We start from the raw sequence: 20955 nt of genomic DNA, 5'->3' as shown, positions 1-20955 counted from the left end.
TAAAAGGAAAGTTCTAATTGTAATATATTAAAAAAAAAAAATTGGTCCAAAGTCATTAATGGAGATCATTTTCAAATTTCAAGACTTTTACCAAAAAATAGAGACCGGAGATAGAGACGGACACGTTAGATGACGGAATATGGATCGGGATTATCATTTCGTGCTCGCCGAGGATCCTACAAAACACAGCTCGTTGGATTTCTCGCACCCCGTACAAGGTAACGCCGTATGGCAACGATTTTTGGTCGTTAATGATTTTGATTTTAGTAGGCTTTGGTCGGTCGGTGACTCGGTGGAGCCGCGGGGATCGTCTGTTAACGTGATAACATTTTTGCGTAAGTTGGAGTCTGGGCAGTTACTTTTTATGGGTCCCATCACCGTTCATCACGTGGACCGAAGGCCCGCTGTCAACATCACGACCTGGCAAAAAGAAGTTTCTAATGGTCACTGCACGTGGCGGTATCATGGAATTTTGTTGTATTAATTGGGGTGTATATGCATACGCGGGCTTCTTGATTAATAAATATTTGACTTTGTTTTGAGTTAATTCTTTTATTAATTAAAATTTAAAAGCTAATAAACTGGAAAGCTTGCAGTTATTATTTTTTCAGGAATTAGTTAATATTAATGTGCACGTGAAGGGCCCACTCGCGGTCGCAGGGCGTGGCCACTCCCACGTTGCGCAATTGTAGCCCATGCAATTTGGCACTTTCTAGTTTCTAGTTTCTACACATGAAAGTTGGGTGCGTCCAAAGACAACCTCCCTCCTGCTTTCACAAAATATTATTCGGCTTTTTTTTATTTATAAATATTTGGTAAAATCATATTTTTTTCACCAAGCGGCCGACGCTTTTATGGGCCAGCTTTTTCACCAGCTGTCGGCCAACAATCTTTTGGGCCATTAGTTGGGCCTTGTGTAGAGGCTTTGTGTTATAGTTTAGTTTTTAAATCACAATTATTATAAAAAAATTATAATTATAAAATAAAAATTAATAATAAATAATACATATAACTTTTAAGTAATATTTCGATAAAATTAGTAAAAGATAAGTGTGAGATCAAATTAATTTAATTTTTAAATCACAATAATTAGTGTTTATCATATTTTTTTATTTTTTTTATTTTTTAAAATATAATTTTTCAACATCAATATTAAATAAGACCCAATATATTCTCGTAATTGATAGTAAATAAATTTAAATATTTATTTGTGTATTTATAAGAATAAATTTCATCAAAGTTTTACAAGCGGTATCAAAATTTTACTTGCGGTGCTACTCATACTCTGCCGCGGCTACAATTGAGATTCAAATTTTGGATAGATGTTGGCATAACATTACTGAAATTTTAAACAAGTGATAAATTAATGGATCCATGTTTCATATTTGAAAAGTAAAGGGAATATTTTGAAATTTTTCCGTGGCCCTTCATTGCAAAATCCCCAAATTATTACCAAACTAGGGTTTTTGCTTTGGTCACTGTCAGTGGCGAAGGCAGTAGGCACCAACAATGGCTGACACTATCTGCAGAACACTTCGAGACGGAGGCTTAGAAGGAGAACACGCACCTGCCCTCACCATCAAAGACTCCAAAGCTTCACCCTTCGGTTTCGATGTATTTAATTACGTGCTTACCCAGCTCTCTAACCACATTTTGGCGGGAAAATCTCAGTCGAGGTAATTTTAATTCTCCCTACTTACAATGATCAATTTTATTTGTCTTTTTATATTAATCAAGCTTTCCTAATTTATGTTCTTCCTATATTTGTCAATATGCAGAGGCCTCGTTGTTGTTGCGTATTCTCGGAGCCCATCGTTTTATGTGGATTTGTTGAAGAGAAGAGGAATTGATATAGCTTCATCTCATGATTGGTGAATTATACTATTTTCACTTGAATAATACCTGCCCGAAGGCCAACTTGTTTGTCATTTTTTAATTACCGTGAAAAAAGAACGCGTTGGTGTTGATTTATAAATTGGTTTCTGTGGACTTCATTACTGTTAGCACTTAAATGTAGAAGGTGTGTTTGATACTCGGTAGTGTATTGCATTTAGTTTCCATATTAATAACAATGTTGTGGGGGATTGTGAATGGCTTTTGGTTTACAGGATTCACATATTGGATTGTTATACGGATCCACTTGGCTGGAAAAATCGGCTTATCGACAAGGACATCTCACAGGAAGCTTCATCTTTGTCTAGTTTTTGTCAGGATGTGAGAAATTTGGATAAGTTGTACTCTTTGATTATTGAACAGGGTAAAGGTAAATTTTCATTTTTTTTTCTTTTGTTTGTTTGTTTAAAGGTCACTTTGGTTGCCTTACCTACGGAAAATAGGAAAAATCTTCTGTTCAGAGCAGCTCTCTCTATTAAAATGAAAGCCATCTTGAATACTTGATGATGAAGATAATTAGGTTCTCACGAGCATCTTTTGGATGTTTGCTTTTGCTTGTAGGATTGATTGGACAAGGGAAAGATCGCTTCTCTATTGCCATTGACTTGGTAATTCTATATGCAATAAATGTTAAAATCTTGTAAGAGTTGCAATTGTAATTGTTTTTAACAGTGTATCGAGTAGGTAACAACTCTCCTGTTAATTCTGATGAGCTTCGAGGAAGCTCACTAGAGTGTTTTGATTTGTGTTTCATGACAGATGTTGCTTTGGACATTTAGTTGCATCTACTGTCTTTTGCCTAGGATGTAGTTCAGAAGTTCGGATTTAAAGTGAATCCATTGTTGAGAAGTTTTATATTCTTCTGGTGGAACCTTCCCGGTGATTGAAAAGTTTGGAATTGCAGTTTGAAACCTTCAGAAAAGGAGCCCTTCCCTTTCCTGAGGTGGTGCCAGGAAACTTCCTGTCTAGTACAAAAAAAAAAAAAAAAAAAAAAAACAATGTGAAAGTAGGCTCAGCCAGAGGAAAGATGCGTAGGGTCTCAATTGAAAATTATGAGACATATCAGAAGCAAAGTAAAGATCTTATGAGATTTATGGGCCTGTGAGACTTTGCATTTTAGGTGCAACCATGATGCTCAAACTAAACATTTGGGCAACTCACAAGCTGTTAAAGAGCACTTCTGGAGTACTCTTTTGTCTTATTTTGGACAAGCATGGCATGGTAACATGTGAAGTGGAAGAAGTGACAGTCTCTTTGATTGTTATTCATTACTTTTATTCCCCAGCCAGTGAGAGGATTAGTGTCTCATGGGTCATGTTTAATGCAGTGAAAAGTATTTTTTAGACTAGGCAATATTTGTTTGAAATTCTAAGTATTATGTATACTATTTACTATAATGTGAGAATGAATCCTTCTTTACTGCAGTGAGTATCTCAACCTAGAACAGATTTTTTATTTTTTATTTTAAGGTTGAAATTTCGTTATTTTTTCTTTGTTAAAATTAATGATCGTATTAGTGTGTTTATTCTTGAATCTGTGCTTTCCTTTCTTTATAATTAATTTCATTTTAAAATATTCATTTAAGTTTTGCAAAAGCCTGTTTTGGTGATAATGGAAGTCATATTGGAATGAAATGGATAACTAATTACGAGCTCATTCCTCACACACTATCTCTGACATGTTTATCTTTTTATGATATTCTGATCCTTCATGCAATTAGTTTTAGAGTTTCCATATTGGCTATGGAGATTTCTCAGCTGTGGTTTATACTATTGCCTGGTAAAAGTTGCTAGATGATTTTTCCTTCGAATTTTTTGTAGGAGTAGGAAAATGTTATTGCCCTTAACTTTTTTCTTTTAAGGGATTTTCAGTTTGGTAAAGAAATACTTTAGAAATTTAAAATGAAGGTGATGAAAAGTGCTATTTGATATATGTTTGTTAATGCTGCTAGTTTCTGGCTTTTCCTTCCAAATTATTTCTCTCTTATTTACTTCTGATGGGCTCTTCACAATTATTAGGTGAGCGAAATGGTTAGACATGCATCTATCTCATCCGTTGCAGGCATTTTAAGCAACCTCCGTAGCCACGGTATATGCATGATTTACCTCTTTTCTAAAGCTCTCTTTTTATTATACAATCTAATTGTTAGTCTAGCCTGTAGTTATTATTCTACGGATGAGCCTTTTTTTTTTTTTTGGTTGATGCTGCATTACTATTTCCTTCTTGTGAAAAACCACTAACTGTATTTTATCCTTTAAATTGATTAAAACCTATTTGTAGACCTGATATATACCTTTGGTGTTTGACTGTTAAAATTGTCAGTTGTATAGGAATTTCTGAAAGTTTTAGGTTTATGTGCTGCGTGCTTGCTTTTGATGCCATAGTTTCTCCATTGTTCTATGGCTGCAGATCAAGTTTCTAGTATCTTTTGGTTGTTACATTCGGACCTTCATGAAATCAAGTTCACCTCTGTTCTTGAGTATTTGTCCTCAATGGTCGCTAGTGTTGAACCATTCAATCAAGCTGCATTTGGACAGAGAGTTGATTTGGAAAACCTCTCTATGCTTGAACAGAACTTTAGGAAAGGAAAGTTTCATGTTCGGTTTAAGCGAAGAAATGGACGAGTTCGAGTTATGGTAATATCTATGTTTTTCTACTTTTGTGGAGAATGTGCTGATCTATTATACAGAAAATCAAGTTATATTTATTTTACTCCATTGCTAGTGTGAAGAAATACTTGTTGAGCTGGCAGGCATCAAATTTACACCAGTTTTGTCTGAAGATGAAATAATTAATCAACGCCTTTTGCCAAAGGTCAGTATTATAGTTTTATCTTGATTCTAGTGGATCTCTTGGACATCTCTTTTTCTCCTTCTCAGTCACTTTTGTGTGTACAACATAAACTTTCCCCATATGGTATTGGTTAACAGAAGAATGGTTCGAGATATATACATCAGAAGAAGAGCCAAAAAATTAAAAATTAAAAAAAAATTGTGCTTGTATGTGCACGCACTTGCAAATGCATTTACTAATCCTAAACAGCTTCAAGCATGTACATGTTAGCAGCAAAAGAGTTAATATCTTTGTTTCATTATTATTATTATTATTATTATTGTGATATTTACTTGTGCAGCGGTATCGTTCAACAGGTGCAGTTTAATCTACAACTGTCAGAGGAGGAGCGAAACGAAAGGGCTAAGGTTGTGCTTCCTTTTGAGCACCAAGGTATTAGAACACTGAATAGAGATGGGAATATGATTTTATTTCAGTTCTTAGTTAAACAATATTTTCATTTTTATAATTATAAAAAAATGCTTTCAACTTTATTTTTTGTGATATCTTTACTTGACTTTTGTATATTAGAAATTTTTATTTTCTACAATATTAATGCTTCAGGAAATGGTAAACCTATACAAATTTATGATGGTCGAAGATCTCTGGGTGAGAACAAAGAGGAAGCACTTGTCTCAACTGGCAAATTGCAACCTGATGAGGACAGTGGCAAAGGTCAAATAATATATTTTCGTGATTCGGATGATGAGATGCCAGATTCAGATGAGGACCCGGATGATGATTTGGATATATAATGATATGTTTGAATCATTTTATGATAATGAATTAAAGCCAGGATGCTGCAAATCGGTAAATATGAGAACACACTTTTTCGTTATTTTGTTGTCTCTGGCTAATCTTTTGAATCTAATTTATAAATTAAATCGAATTTTGGAAATCGATCCGTGTAATCTTCTAATTTATTTTTCTTTGGTAATTTACTGGAGGGAGACAAATTTTACATTGGGAATGGGAGCCACCATTTCCCAGCGCCAAATACTCTGTCGGCAGATGCGGAAATCTAAAAAGAGTAGCGCTGTTGACAGTTTGCGGCACCCTCGAACTCCTCGTAGAATCCGTCTTTCACATTTACCATTTTAGTCATATTTGAAAGTATGTACATAAAAAGGACAACGATCATTTCTTTACTGACACACCTTTTGGTAAAGACTAAAGAGCCAAGAGCATCTAATAACTCCGCTATAAAGCCAGCAAAATCGCACGCCCGCTCTATTACTCAATCCGTAATTGTAAGAAAGAAAATCTGACCAACTTTCAATGTGAAAAACATTGACAGGTTGGGTCGCCTCTTTTACTCTCTTGTATCGCAGTAAGTAGATTTTCGGGCTTGGTTGTTATCGAAAGAAAATTCAATAGTGTCTAAAAAATCCCGATAACTATGAAGTTACAGTTTTAACCTTAATGAAAATTACAACAAGAGACAGAGGCATATATATAATTAATCCACGCATTTCTTTTTCTTAAATAAGAACTTTTTGACACTCTATTATAAGGTGTGTTTGGAATTGAGATACCGTAATTTTTAAACTACAACTGTTGTGAAAAAAAATCTATAATTATAAAATAAAAGTTAATAATATATATACTAAATATAAATTTAAAGTAATAATTTTGACTAAATTATAAAGAGATAATAAAATTTTCATCATACAAGTGAAAAATCATATTAATATAGCTTCTAAGTTACAGCAGTTATTGTTTACCAACAACTTTAGTGCTGAAGCTTTTAAATTACAGCTGTCCACCCACAATCCCAAACGCACTCATAATCTTCTTCCTTGCTGCTTGAACCTCATCGGCGTCATCACCACCGAGGTACCTCCTCTTCTCCAGCTTCCATAAGATTTTCACCAAGACTTCGATCAGACCTCTCCTTTACACTCCCATTCTCACTTTCCACATCATATTATGCATTTTTATAATGGGCTCCTAATGAGAGTGCAAGCTCATCAAAACGGAAAGAGCTTCGAATTGATTTGTGTTTAGAAGCTAATGGTAGGTAATAAATACTTTTGGCTTCTTGGTTATTTAGTTTCTTGCCGTAGTAAAACGCCAATAATTAAGCAACTATCAAGCGGAGGAACCAGAAATAAAAATAAAAATAGAAAGAGAAAGAGAATGTGAGAAATATTGGCATTATATAATCTCAAGACGCTGTTTTTTTCTACTAGAAAAGATAATCGCTAAATAAAGGAATATTTTTACTGAATCCAAAAAGGAAAAAAAAAATTGAATGAATATAAAAGAAATTAAATAAGCAAATGAAACTGTTCAAAATGAATTTGAGCAAGAGCAACCAAACATATATATCTCTCCTAAACACTCGGATATCTTTACATAATCAAGGTGTCTAATAAGAATGCCTTCATCACCGTACTACGAATTAAAGCACTATTGATGTCAATTGTATACAATCAGTATTACTTTCCTATACAAAATGATCACAAAATACAATTGGAAACCCCACCCGGAAGGGTTCAAAAGAATGAAGTCATTAAGTTGGTGCAGCAAGGACACCCTCAGTATAATGAATCTGGTGGCGATGCTGTATAGAAGCAGCTTTGAAGAAATTTACCCCGTCATAGGCAAAGAATACAGAGACACAAAGAACCTACTGCTGCTCTCTACAATATAAAAATGAAAATGGAACCACCCGCGTCTTCGAACCTGAAAAGAGAAAAGCTAGAGAAATTATATATATGATTCACTACACAGATTCTATGAAAGTTTCTATTTTATGATGAACATTTAAAGTTTAAGTGAATATCATTTAATGGTGTTTGCTGTGCAACTGCTAATCCACAGCAATATCTCAACTTTCATGCAGGACAATTGCATCTGCCTATTATTTTGTTACCATGTTACCAACCACACTACCTTAGTTGTAAAACAAAGTTGACAGAAGAAGTTGCTGACTCAGAGTCTCATCAAAAGCTATTTTACAACCTTATATTTCTCACCCGAGAGAGAGAGAGAGAGAGAGAGATGCTTAAAAGTTGCCATTGCATTGTTTCTATTAATTTACTTGCATTATTATATTTTATCAGAATCTAGAACAAGCATGCCTACTTAAAGCTTTCTGTAGCATAACCCTTAACTGCAAGCACTTTTTTAAAATTTTTATGAGCATAAATATCTATAAATTCAATTTCAATACAACGTAATTTGTCAAGTGCTACGCAAAAATGCTCTTTAGCAGAAGCAGATATTACCTTAAGATAAGATGACAAGTCCAAGATACATGGCTGCACACAGAAATGCAAATGATATGATTCCCCTGCAATCATCATCGACAAAAATAAGCAATTGATAACAGGTAAGTGAAAATGCTTAATGTTAGAAAATCATACAGATAAGTCTCTGAATAATCAACTTTCATCTTGTCAAAGCTAAAATACTCACCAAATGACTCCCCAACCAACACCATTACAAGGGCAAGGACAAACTTCTGCAAACTTCTCAGCATCGCTGGAGTGGACTCTCCGAGATATCAGGTCATCATATATATCTGTATTGTTCATTTTTCACATTAAATTAAACATATTACAATTTGCAATTTTTTATTTCAATAACAGCCATTTGGTACAGAAAGGTAGTATGAAATACTTACCATAAACTGAAAACAAACTGTTCATTACACCTGTAATTTTCGGAATAGACATTAGCTACACTTCTTTTCACCAAAGAGATAAGAAATAAGGCACTTGTAAGTTCATTCAGGAGGAAAGAGAAGATACAACAGGATAAACATATACCGATAAATAGAATGACGTATCGGAGAATGCGGACACTTGTTTCTTCTTGCAAAACCCATATTACGGCGAGGAAAACAATGAATCCTAAGGAATCCATTTATAAATATTAAAAATATGAGCAGGGAAGCTTGAACATCATGAGAATGATTATGCATAGATCATTGTAAGGCACTCACCAATACAAAGTCCTCGAAGTGTCCACTGTTCGGAAAAATAGTAGTGAGAAAGCAGAAAATTTTGGTACACTTTTACAGAATATTCAAGGGGAAAATATTCTCTGTTTATAAATATCTTACATTTTGGGCAATAAAGAGCACAATGAATAGAGCGAGAGCTAAACAACCAGCAGCGATTCTTGCAGTGGTTAGATTTGTTGATGCAAGTACCAAAGCCATTCCCCAGAATGATGAACCAAGATCTGGAAGCAAAGAGCAACCATAAAAACCATAAGTGACGTACCAAAGTTCACCCAATTGTAAAAGGATATAAAATATATATATCAGAACAAACTAGATTCCATAACTTAATGCAAAAAGCGAAGTCTTGACTCTTTGTGGTTCGGATTCAAAATTTCAACAGGCATAGCATTATTATTTTTGAGGGGGTGCCTTCTCTGTGTTTGATATCGTCTCAGAACAAGACAAAAGTCAAACAACTTTTGTATACAAGTCGGACAAGCCCCGAACACGTTGACACAGTGATTCAAACCTCACAAGAGGAGAAGAACTAAGGGAGAGGGATATATCAGAAAAAAAAAATTTAACTAATAAAGTCCACAAATACATATGTATGAAACATATGATAGTATCCATCAATATTTATCCACATATATATGCAATTTTACAAAATTTTCCCCCATACCTTGCTATATGGCATCATTATATTTAGCATCAACGCCTTCAAGTCATGTAAAATAGCACAAAATAGTGGATAAAGCATCAAACAAATGAAGTTTTAGGAGAAAAGTGCATTACATCCTGCAGGTAAGATCAACCAATATATACCACCGCGGGTTTGTGTTGCTCCACCCTCATTTGCATGAACCTGCATCCCTTCCACCTGCACAAAGAAGTAGATGAAAGTTCCCCGATTTATCATACACCATCCCCTTAAGACTGTTATGACTGCAAAGGAACTTTACCCTCAACCTTTGGTAGGCAATATACAAGATTCATAAATTCAGTTCTGAATGCTTACTTAATCAAATCTCAGTTGCTAATCAACAACAATATATAATGAATGTATGTTCCAATGTTAGTTATTCCAAATAAAAAGTTGACAGTCTCTGGAGAACACCAGAACGGATGAGATTCAAGAGGCTTTACATTGTTATCATAATTAAGCAGCAACAAGAAAACTCATCTAAACTGACCGATCATAAATCAATAGTATTATCCAGGTAAAGCTGAATTTCTGACACATAATAACAAATAACAATGATAAAAGCATAACATAGAGGAAAAAGAATTGGTCAAGCTGTCTTTGCTACTTGCTCAATATGAAAGAGGAATTTATGTACCCTGTAATCATATAGGATAGGAAAAAGAAGATTCTTACATCACCGCAGGTGAGTTTACAGGCAATTGCATGACTTGCTTCATGCAAAAACACTGTAATGAGCTTGAAAGGCGTCAGTAGTATCGTTCTCCAGAGCTATGACAAACCGAAGCAAAAAACAGTTTACATCAATGGACCAGTTAAACATACAAATAAACAAACAACTTCCAATACATTCGCATCACTCAATGAAAATTTGAAAAGGGAAATATCTAAATACTTTTCATATTACGTATATCCGATGGCCAAAGGAATTGTATATACAACCCAATTGTGCTAGTGCTCCATTTCAATATAAAGATAGCAGATTCTTATAACATCGATCAACTAATTTCACATAAGACCACCGAACAAAAGTTTTGCCATTTCAGTTCAAATCATAATGACTTTGTGTACGAATGGAATACTCCATTTGTAGATCCACCGAGCAATTTAACAACCCAAATTTTCTTTTTGTTATCAGACCAATTCAAGAAAGAACAAAAGAAATAAACAACACATGATACAATATAAATATCAAGATTTTAATTCACTGCCCCCCGGACTTAAGCCCAGCAAAAACAACCCTTTTGAATCAGTTGACATAGACATTCAAACAAAAGCTTCGAAATTTGACTCCTATTTTTCTTGAGATCTTCCCAAGAAACAAACAAGAGTTGAAAAGGAACGTATAATGGGAACAAAAAGAGAGAAACTTACAGCAAGAATAACAACAGTGAAGACACCAATGGTCACTAAAAACCTGACCTGGTCACGGTTACAGCAATTCTTGAGCTCCCAGTTAGCGTTATCCACCATATTTGTATTGCCTTGTCTCTCTCTCTCTCTCTCTATCTTTCTCACTCACTCTGCTTCTCCAACCCCCAACACAAACACCCGTTTCTTGGGCTCAAAATTTCCCCCAAAATGCAAAAGAAAGTGAAGGAATATTAGAAAAGCACCTAAAAAGAGAAACTGTAAAGGCAACGAAAAATGGGAATTTGGTTAATTTTTTAATTTTTTGAACGTGTAATAACAACTGTGGAAATGTCAGAGAGAAAGGGCCGTTGCGTGTAAAAGATATTTTAATTGATGATTGTTTTCGTTTGGGGTTCATATGACTGAATCAGTGATTGGATAATTGCCTAAGCAGGATGCCCTCTTAGCTTTTTTTTTTGTCTTTTCCAAAATATTTTTTTCTTAAAATTTAATAAAAAATTTTACTTTTTTTTAGTAAAAAAATTTACTTATCGTAAATAAAATAAAATGAAATAAACTGATTTGACATGCCCAGATCTTTGTCGTCACTTCTTGAATTTGGTGGGTTTAACAGCTCAGCTTCTGCCTTTGCTACCCTTTTTAGTTGCAGCAACCAATTGAAACTCGCCATGTCAGCAATTCTTGGAAAAATTTTAGGTAGCCGGCCGTTGGAGAATGCTGAAAAGTATTGGGAGCAACAAACCACATTCTCAAAACTCGGAAGTTGAATCCTTCCCATCTATGAACATTTTCTTTTTGCGAAATTTTAAAATATTTCAGATGTATTATAATTAATCATACATATATGATAAATGTAATTAAATTTAATACAATCACTACTTATATGATAGTGGTTTAAAATAAATATATACATGTCATGATATTATTACTTGTTGTATGGATGACATAGTACCTTAGATATATTCTAAAATATCTCTTTCTTGAGATATGTTTACAAAGTTAAACAAAATGTTTTTAGTTTAAATATGACAATTTTGATGTTAAATTTATTTATATTCTAGTGAAATTATCTCATGATATGTACAAGAGCAATAGTAATACACTTGCAAAATTGAAAAAAAAAATTATATTTTAACTCATGTGATACTATTATGAATTCATCAGTCCATTTAAATGAGAAATCATAATGCTCAATAATTATTTATCACATAAGTCATGGTATCCCATTACATGTCACTTCAATTAGAATATAATATTTGTATCATAACATTGTAAGCATATAATTATTGTTTGTAACATCTAAATTTGCCTATGTATCTCCAATCTCCATAGTTCGAAAACAACACTGTAATACTAACTTATGTAGTTTGACCGTTTGAATATAAAAGAAATTTAACATTCTTTCATGTCTTTTCTTTCCTACCTTTCCATCGTTTCCAATGCCCACCATCCTAACAATGGGCCTTCGGCCTAACGGTGAACATTTACTCTCACAGCTAAGAATGATTGTGAGGATAGGGGTCCGAGTCCTCATGAACTAAAAACTCCCTCAATTAAGCATTACGCACGATTGTGTGGAGTTTATTTACAAGTCTTTCTCTATTGCGAAATGCGAATGGAGTAGAGACATCTCTCGTCTATGAGGGTTACTTGTCTGGGCATGTACTTCATAGATTTAATGTAATAATGTAATTCCCAGTTATGTATATCTGATTATAAATATCAGTGTAATGTCTGTTGTAATAGCGGTTATAAATATTTGTGTAATACAGTAATTTGATGTGTAATCAGTATTAAACCCCCCCCCCCCCACCATCCTAATCTCTTTTAATCATGTCGAATAAAAGCTATATAAACAGTAATGGTAAATAAAGACATTAATTCTTGCAAAATTCAAATTCCTACACTCCAAAATGAAATAAGTTTTTGTCTCCCCACCAATAAACTTGTGTGTGTTCTAAATGATTGAATTGGTGGGCCGTTTGTGGGTCTAACATTAGAGCCCATAAAAATAAAAGTTGATTCAATGTTGTCTAGATTGAAGTGAAAATTTTAAAATTGAGAGTGTAAAGTGTGAGTGAAAGTATAATTTTTACTTACACTAGAATAAGACCGTCGATTGCTAATCAAAATTTTAATTATATGTTTACTTTATGGATCATGCTAAGTTACAGTTTCAATAACTTACAACGCAACCATTTTGTGTAAGTATGGTAGTAAAAGTAGGGTCAACGCCTTTTAAAGAGTTAGGGTGCAAGTTACTGAAACTGTAAGGTAGCAAAAGCCTTACTTTATTTTGGATTGAAAATGAATTGCCACAAACTATAGTTCTACACTTATGTAAAGGAAAAGAAATCCACTAATTATTTTACCTCAAGTATATAACAATAAAACTATAAAAGTAAGATATGTAGGTAGATCAACTCATTCAGTTCCCATTAAAATAGGATTCGCACAAGTAAAAGCGCTTGTTGTTCGTTGGTTACGAGGGATATCCTGGCGGATATCTTCAACAAACGAGTAAGGAGTTTTATTAGGAATCTTCGAGGGTGTTTAAAGCTCATTAAAAGAAACATATATTGTAGGGCCTAGCTAAGATGGGATGCCCAGCCCACTCGTAAGTATCTCTCCTGTTGAAGAAAGATGATGGCATGGTGGTTTCTAGGGCCCGCTGAAGCCTAGTTGCTAATGCCTCATGCCCTTACGTTACGTGGGCAACGAGACCAGGTCACTCGTGGGGTCTTGTGCAGCCGCACTTGAGACCTATTAGATAAATGAATACGCCCACAAAATTAATAAGTGAAGCCAACTTGTATGAGTGAATGATGATTTGGCCCAAACTAATCGAAATTGTTGGCAATTAATAGTGGAGACGGAACTAATAAATGCAAGTGGGTGGCAGAGTAGTAGTTTCTTCAATACGTAATTTTGATGCAACACTGACAAATAGTTAGATATCTCCTTAATAACATAGGTAGAATAAGATAGCTCCCCCACATTAAACAATCATATAAATTTCGGCTCTATTATAAGAAAAGTTTTATACTACATCAATAGTACCACAACCAATTAATGTATATATGATAAGTATATTTAAATTTTATATAACCACTAATTACACGTTGGTTTTTTAAATAAATACACATATTTTATTATATTATTTACTTGTTATATAACTGACATAATATCTCAATGGTATTAAAAAATTTCTCCTATTATAATATTTGAATTATTCTATTAAATTTTTAATTATAGTTATCAGCATTTTTATTGACATATCAGAGTATCAAAAAGGAAAAAACTGCCTACTATTGGGGACATTAATTGTTTTTCTTTAGCAAAATACATTTGAATTCAAATCGTCATTGTTGACAGGACTTTTTTTGCCCCCTCTCGTTGCACTTCATTTAGTATTCACACCAATTCTCAAGTGGCCGCGCACAATCTGCAAACTACATAACGTTTTACATTTGACATTCAGCCTTCCTGAAATCAATCATTATCATGAATCTGAATTATGACCATCACTGTTCATACCTTGCCGCGTGAAAAAATGTCGCCAGGCCTTTGACATCAATTATTTTTCTCACGTCATATTGAAATTGTCTTAGTACTGCTTTCTTTGATCACATTTTAAGCAGGTCGTAATACGCAAAGCCAGCCATCTACGACAAAGTCTCTTGAACTAGCTAGCTAGCCAGCAAGGACGGCTTAAGCAATCTTTATAAACCCTCTGTTCATTCTCAAAATGCACTCCAACATTTATTTATCGAACACCAAATTGCCATCATTAGCCCTGATAGCACGCCATTACAGAGACCTGTGTTTTTAGTGAAAAAATCGCCTAGACCTAATCACTGCAACCCACTTCTCAGGAATTTCGAATACTGATAGTCTGATACCTTTTTCTTAAAGGCTGTTTGAACTTTTTCTGAAAGTATAGAATGGGTTACTTTAGGGCTATAGTGCTTGATACTCGAACATTGGCTCTGGGCGTTTTCTCAATCTCTTATTACAACCGAAAAATGTTATTTCAACTCCTCTCTTTTCTCTTCATCTTCGCATTCATTCACCAAACATCCGCAGAGGATGATCCTCGAATAAAAGTTTGTGATTCTTCAACAAACAACACACTCGACTCCGCCTTCTCATCCAATCTCGGCATTGCACTCAAAACACTTCAAAACAACACTGCCCAAACCGGCTTCAGCTTCACCACAATCTCCGCCTCAAACTCCTCGCAGCCCGTCACAGCTCTCGCCCTCTGCCGCGCCACCATAACCCAATCAGAATGCCAAGAATGCATGGACTCAGCCGTACTCAGCATCCGCCGCGTGTGCCCTGACCAAACCACGGCTCAAATTTGGCATACCTATTGCATGATCCGCTACTCTTCTCGTAAATTCATCGACAACGCGGATAGCTCACTTGCGTTTTCATTATTCGACCAGCGTGAGGTTCCTAATCCAACAACTTTCGACCAAACAGTCAATAGTCTTACGGTAAACCTGGCAGTTCTGGCGGGAAAATCTGGTAAGAGATTTGCGGTGGCGAAAATGAAAGTTATTTCGAGTGATATTTATTTGTATGGTTACGTTGAGTGCACAAGAGATGTTAATGGTGAGAGTTGTACAAAGTGTTTGTTGTCATTGAGAAGTTATATGATGACTTGCTGTTCAGGAAGATGGGCCATTTGGGTTGGCGCCCCAACTTGTAGTGTTCAGGTTAATTTGGATCCTGTCCATAAAGATTGGGAAACTGCGGTGGATATTAGCACGTTGTTGGCACCGGAAATGCCGCCCGAATCGGAATCGGAATCGGAATCGGAGACCGGAGGTAGCCATAGGAAGCTGATATACTTGAAAATTGGAGCAGTGGCTGGTGTAGGCGGCGCTGTGATGACAATCATTGTTGTGGTGCTGATTGCTGTGCTGACGAGGAAAGGGAGATCTATGCGATTTGTGGGAGATGATGCTAATGCTTTGACGAATAACCAGGGCATTGACATGAGATCTTTCTTGTTCAATTTGGATGTTTTGATTGCTGCCACTGATAATTTTTCTACTGAAAATATGCTTGGAAGGGGAGGATTTGGTACGGTATACAAGGTATATTTTTTTATTTTTAGGTTTACCATCTTACACTCATTTTGTATTTGACTTGACATTTTGAGATCCATTGATTGATCGATAGTTAATTAAAAAAAAAAAGTAATAATAAGAAGATATTAAGATGATACTCATAAACTATATATCTAATTGACTAATAATAAATATATATCCGTCACCATATCCTTAATTCGTTGTGAGTAGAGAATCTATTTTTTATTTCTTCTGTACATGCAGCACTTAAATCTAGTCCTAATTTCAAATCAACACCTAATTTAAATTCTGTATGCACATATAAGGTTTAACTTTGTATGTACTGTTATTTTACAAATGTATACCAATCACGACCTTATAAAAATCAACAGAAAGATAATACCAACATTGAATCTTAATGGGCGCGTTAGATGTAATTATATACATGCAACTAGTAGTTAATAAACTTATTTCATGCATGAAAAAGGGAAAAAAAATACACACACTTAATTTATAGTTTTATTAGTTGATTGTAGGAATAATGTATGTGCTCAGTATTTAGTGATCCGGGCGCATTGTTCTAGCAGTCTTCCATTACCTTCTTATCACGTGTGTCATTTAGTTAATATGAGAGATTAACAAGTTAATGGGAAGAGAGCAATGGTGGAGACTCCTTTAAGTGGTACTAGTACAGTTGATTAAGAAATTAAATACTAGTAACGTACGCGGCCGAATTACCCATTACTCTGCATTACCAATATTAATGGATTTGAAAACAAAAATACGGCGGCTTTGGCCACTAGGAATTTAACAATGAAGATTGGTCAAGGGTTGGCTCACCCAAGTTGGATTTTTTGTCTGCTCAACTGCATTTGCATTGACGTCCATATTAATTATAGTGGTTTTCATGTAGTTATCCAAAAATCGATGTATTACATTCACATTAATATCCGCGTACTGTGCCCTCGCAATCACAATAATGCTCACTGATATAATTGATATTTCCCACGCTGGTACGTCATTCGAAATCCCATTTAATTGACCATGCATCTGCATTAAATAGAATTTTTGTTTTTTTTGTTTTTTTGGGCCGTAGTTACTTAGAAAAATAGCAAGTCGAATAAAGATTCAGTTTTTAATTAGTATGTGGAAAGCAAATATTTCAGGGTAGATTGCAAGACGGAAGAGAAATTGCGGTAAAGAAACTCGCAACTAACTCAATGCAAGGCAAAGAAGAGTTTGAAAATGAAGTGAGAGTATTACTGAAAATGCAGCATCGGAATCTAGTGCAGTTGTTCGGATGCTGTGTTCAAGAAAGAGAAAGGATTCTGGTTTATGAATACTTACCCAACAAGAGCCTAGACAAATTCCTCTTCGGTATTATATATTTCACACCTTAAGTTTATCCTTTTTTTTTTTTTTACTGTTTTATCTTTATTGTGGAAAAACTCACCGTTAATCAATAAAAATTTCGACAAAGAACATGGGATTTTGATAATTTTTTACTGTATATATTTTTGTCAATTTTTTTTGTCGTAAAAAATGTGGACCTCCATTCGAAAGGAGACGCCAATCAATTGAGCAAAAGAGTTGTCGGCTCCACTGTATTTAAATCTATCTTTTTTGTCTTGTTCGCTGGCAGATAAGAGCAAGAGTGCAATTCTTGACTGGCCAAAGCGTTTAAACATTATAATGGGAGTGGCACGAGGGCTTCTTTATCTTCATCGAGATTCAGTACTCAGAATCATACATAGAGATATTAAAGCAAGCAACATCCTACTTGATCACCAAATGAAGCCGAAAATTTCAGATTTTGGCTTGGCCAAGCTGTTTCATGATGAACAAAGTCGTCATAGGACTCATCAGATTGCTGGAACATTGTAAGTATATGCATCCACGAATTTAGTATATGATTGTTGGTACATTCATTAATTAATTGCACTACCTTTCAACATAATTTGCTCATGTATTTAATTACTTTGCAGCGGCTACATGGCTCCGGAATACGCTATTCGAGGCTTCTTGTCAGTGAAAAGCGATGTCTTCAGTTTCGGGGTGCTATTGTTGGAAATTATAAGCGGGAGAAAGAATTATGATCGGCAATTGGAAGCAGAAAACCAAGAACTCCTCAAACTTGTAAGTAGATTAACAATATTAATGTTCGATGTTCACAGAGTTATATGCGTCCATGTAATTGTGTTTAATTAATTAATTTGCTTAATTATATATATATGTTGCAGGCACGGCGATTGGAAGAAGAAGGGAGGCTAATGGAATTGGTGGATGTGAGGATTGGTACATATCCTGAGGAAATTGCATTAAGATTCATGCAAATTGCATTACTTTGCACAGAGGACTTCATCGAAGACCGCCCAACGATGTCTGCTACATTGTCAATGCTTTCTAATAGTTCAGTCCCAATACCTTCGGTAACAGAGTCCCCTGATCATTACGAGGGTGACGATGATGCTGGAGACAATGCCGGCAGACGCGAGCAGTTTACCAGAAATAGTATTACATTTTCATTACAAGATGGCAGGTGATCATTCTAAAGAATGATTAAGGTCTTGTTTGTGATTGATGATGACGAAAAAAAAAATTGTAATTATGAAATGAAAGTAGATAATATATATAATAAATATAATTTTTAAATAATAATTTCAACAAAAATAGTAAATATATTACAAATCTTTTATCATACAATTTTCAAATTAAATTATGCTAGTTTCTAAGCCACAACTCCTGATATTTATCCAACATTTTTATATTGTAATTTTTAAACTACAACTGTCCCATTTATACATCAAACAAGGCTTAATTTGTTAAATTTTGAATTTGCAATTATCTACGACATATAATATGAATGTGAAAGAACAAACGCTGATATACGTAGATCAACAATAACTTCTACATCTCCAAAATTGGTAATTCATGACATATAAAATTGAAGCGGCAACAAGATATATATAGCAAATGAATTATTAATCATAATATATGATGAAGATTCGTTGTAAATTACACTGTCAAGGGACAAAATCAATTACACTATGTAAACTACAACATATCTAAGGGAGATTGTCAGTTTCCCCATACTAAAATCAAAATATACTACTTATTCATCTACTGTTTTCATAATACCACATAACTCCCATAGCACCATACTCTTACAATATTACTTTTATTTTCAAATACATTTATGTAGTGTTTACTTTCTGAAGTGGGAGTGTGGAGTGTGGATTCCTCCCACTCCAGTGTTTACTTACCTTAAAAATGGGGGGAGTGGGAGTGGGAATCCGTGGGTCCCACCCAATTTTGGAGTGGGGAGTGGGATTCCCACTCCTATGGGGGGAGGTGAGAGTGGGAATCCACTCCCCCCTCTTCCCATTTTATCCTTATAAAAATAAATAAATAAATAATATTTAATAAAATAAATAATATCATATTTATTAAAAATAATAATTATATCATATTTATTTTATTAAATTTAATAAAATAAAAATAAATAAATATTATATTTAAATTAATAATATTAAACATTATTTTTAATAAATATTAATTATTTATTTAATTAATAATAATAAATATTTTATTCTAAAAAAATATTAATTGTGTACTATATTATCAATAATAATATTTCATTTGTGTTGCTATTATTAATAATTTTTATTCACATAATTTAAATTAAAATTAATAAAAATTTATGATTTACATAATTAAGAATATTAGTAATTATTATTAATTTATAAATATAATAAAATATTTATTTTATTTTCCAAATATATTTTTTATTAATTTTTTAATTACAAATTATAATTCTATACATAAGGATAAAATTGTAATTTAAAACAATTTACTCCCAATCCAAGACAAAGTAAACAAATAATTAGAATTCTGATTGACAATCCATACTTTCATTTAGTCTAAGTAAACACCATACTCTCACTCCCACTCCACGCTCCTAATCCAAGGATTCCCACTGCTTAGGATTCCCACTCCAATCCAAAAAGTAAACGCAGCAGCTTGATTATAAAATTAAATAAATCATATACATTGAAATTAAAATAAAAAGATTAGTTACTAAAATAAGCCATATAGATTTCAGTGTGAATAAAAAATTAATAATAAGAAATTTTGTCTGTCAGCCAGCTTGATACTGATAATGACATGCCTCTATCAATAATAATAATAAGAAATATTATAAAAACAATATGAAATAAGTGGTGTATAATGATTTCATTAGAGAGGAAACTAACAATCTCCCACAAAAGATATTATTTGCCATCCAAATTTATTATTTTTCCCCTAGTGCATGCACTAATACAATTTATAAGGTTAATTGAATAATATAAGTACTAATTAGCAAAATCAAACATTTAATTAATACCTAAAAATGTTAAATCAACAACTCCACTCTCTTCTCTCAGTCTTCCCTTATACTTTGGTTCATCTAGCTTATGCACTTTCGGATCCAAAATTTCACTTGTGTGATTATACTAGCAACTACACGTCCGATTCAATCTTCTCAGCAAACCTAAAATTTGCACTCAACACACTACAAAACAACACACCTCCTACAGGCTTCAACACCACCAAAAAAAAAAAAAAAAACATTAAAAGACAATAAAAAGTTTGAATAAAAAAATTTTATTCACTTTAATTTATTGATTTTTTTTGTACAAGTATCTTCACCCTCGTTGTTCTATGTAGTTTTATGTGTAATTTTGTGTCATCAAATAGCATTTTCCAATTTTTTTTATAAAAATATCTTTCTAATTTATTATTATTATTATTATTATTATTATTGGTTTTTGGCTTGGTAATCAAAGGCGTGGACTTCAGCAGAAGGCGGCAAGGTAATAGAATTTGTGGATGAGACAATGGGTTCATTTGACGAGGCAGCTGCATTAAGATGCTTGAAAATTGCCTTCTTGTGCGCACATCAATGCATGCAAGATCGTCCAACAATGTCATGTACATTCTTAACGCTCCCTAATTCGACAATTACAAACAGCCGGAAAAAGCCACTTCTCCACTTGTTGTGTATCTATTACAGCATCTATAACATCCCATGGAAGATGATATTGTTAATTATTTCTCTTAGATGTACATTATCATTG

The 20955-nt window shown here is 33.9% G+C and overlaps 3 protein-coding genes across 4 annotated transcripts; 2 read left to right on the top strand and 1 right to left on the bottom strand.

Annotated features, from left to right (window-relative positions):
• The first annotated feature begins 1404 nt into the window (after positions 1–1404).
• LOC102609407 (elongator complex protein 5) lies at positions 1405–5623 on the top strand. The gene is made up of 9 exons (XM_006482178.4): positions 1405–1676; positions 1779–1871; positions 2109–2263; positions 2455–2501; positions 3912–3981; positions 4303–4529; positions 4618–4707; positions 5043–5118; positions 5290–5623. Exons 1-9 carry the CDS (start codon positions 1510–1512, stop codon positions 5478–5480), a joined length of 1116 nt encoding a protein of 371 aa, XP_006482241.1. The 5' UTR covers positions 1405–1509; the 3' UTR covers positions 5481–5623.
• A 1404-nt stretch (positions 5624–7027) lies between these two features.
• LOC102608926 (hypothetical protein) lies at positions 7028–11154 on the bottom strand. 2 transcript variants are annotated; one of them, XM_006482176.4, is made up of 10 exons: positions 10758–11154; positions 10059–10154; positions 9476–9560; positions 8798–8919; positions 8678–8702; positions 8502–8585; positions 8357–8386; positions 8149–8254; positions 7959–8023; positions 7028–7413 (listed from the first exon to the last, which is right to left on the bottom strand). In XM_006482176.4, exons 1-9 carry the CDS (start codon positions 10854–10856, stop codon positions 7960–7962), a joined length of 711 nt encoding a protein of 236 aa, XP_006482239.1. In that variant the 5' UTR covers positions 10857–11154; the 3' UTR covers positions 7028–7413; position 7959. The 2 variants fall into 2 exon arrangements, with proteins under 2 accessions (XP_006482239.1, XP_006482240.1); XM_006482177.4 differs by having other exon boundaries at positions 10806–11154.
• Positions 11155–14351: 3197 nt separating this feature from the next.
• Positions 14352–18537, top strand: LOC102608636 (cysteine-rich receptor-like protein kinase 26). Its single transcript, XM_006482175.4, has 5 exons — positions 14352–15865; positions 17005–17215; positions 17481–17718; positions 17824–17974; positions 18079–18537. The coding sequence occupies exons 1-5, from the start codon at positions 14702–14704 to the stop codon at positions 18379–18381; spliced, it is 2067 nt and encodes a 688-aa protein (XP_006482238.1). The 5' UTR covers positions 14352–14701; the 3' UTR covers positions 18382–18537.
• Positions 18538–20955: the final 2418 nt, after the last annotated feature.

The sequence above is a fragment of the Citrus sinensis genome, chromosome 6 (genome assembly GCF_022201045.2).
Source record: "Citrus sinensis cultivar Valencia sweet orange chromosome 6, DVS_A1.0, whole genome shotgun sequence".
NCBI classification, from domain to species: domain Eukaryota; kingdom Viridiplantae; phylum Streptophyta; class Magnoliopsida; order Sapindales; family Rutaceae; genus Citrus; species Citrus sinensis.
Note: the sequence above shows the minus strand (reverse complement) of the source record. Positions and strands in the feature narration are given on the sequence as shown.

What these genes read in the sequence shown, in the direction of transcription:
- LOC102609407 (XM_006482178.4), top strand. Translation starts at nt 1,510, where the DNA reads ATGGCTGACACTATCTGCAGAACACTTCGAGACGGAGGCTTAGAAGGA. An exon ending in GATTATTGAACAGGGTAAAG is followed by an intron (nt 2,264 to 2,454) that starts GTAAATTTTCAT and finishes TTTTGCTTGTAG; the next exon opens with GATTGATTGGACAAGGGAAA. An exon ending in AAGCAACCTCCGTAGCCACG is followed by an intron (nt 3,982 to 4,302) that starts GTATATGCATGA and finishes CTATGGCTGCAG; the next exon opens with ATCAAGTTTCTAGTATCTTT.
- LOC102608926 (XM_006482176.4), bottom strand. Translation starts at nt 10,856, where the DNA reads ATGGTGGATAACGCTAACTGGGAGCTCAAGAATTGCTGTAACCGTGAC. An exon ending in GTTGATCTTACCTGCAGGAT is followed by an intron (nt 8,920 to 9,475) that starts GTAATGCACTTT and finishes CTTTGCTTCCAG; the next exon opens with ATCTTGGTTCATCATTCTGG. An exon ending in TGCTCTTTATTGCCCAAAAT is followed by an intron (nt 8,703 to 8,797) that starts GTAAGATATTTA and finishes TTTTCCGAACAG; the next exon opens with TGGACACTTCGAGGACTTTG.
- LOC102608636 (XM_006482175.4), top strand. Translation starts at nt 14,702, where the DNA reads ATGGGTTACTTTAGGGCTATAGTGCTTGATACTCGAACATTGGCTCTG. An exon ending in CATCAGATTGCTGGAACATT is followed by an intron (nt 17,719 to 17,823) that starts GTAAGTATATGC and finishes ATTACTTTGCAG; the next exon opens with CGGCTACATGGCTCCGGAAT. An exon ending in ACCAAGAACTCCTCAAACTT is followed by an intron (nt 17,975 to 18,078) that starts GTAAGTAGATTA and finishes TATATGTTGCAG; the next exon opens with GCACGGCGATTGGAAGAAGA.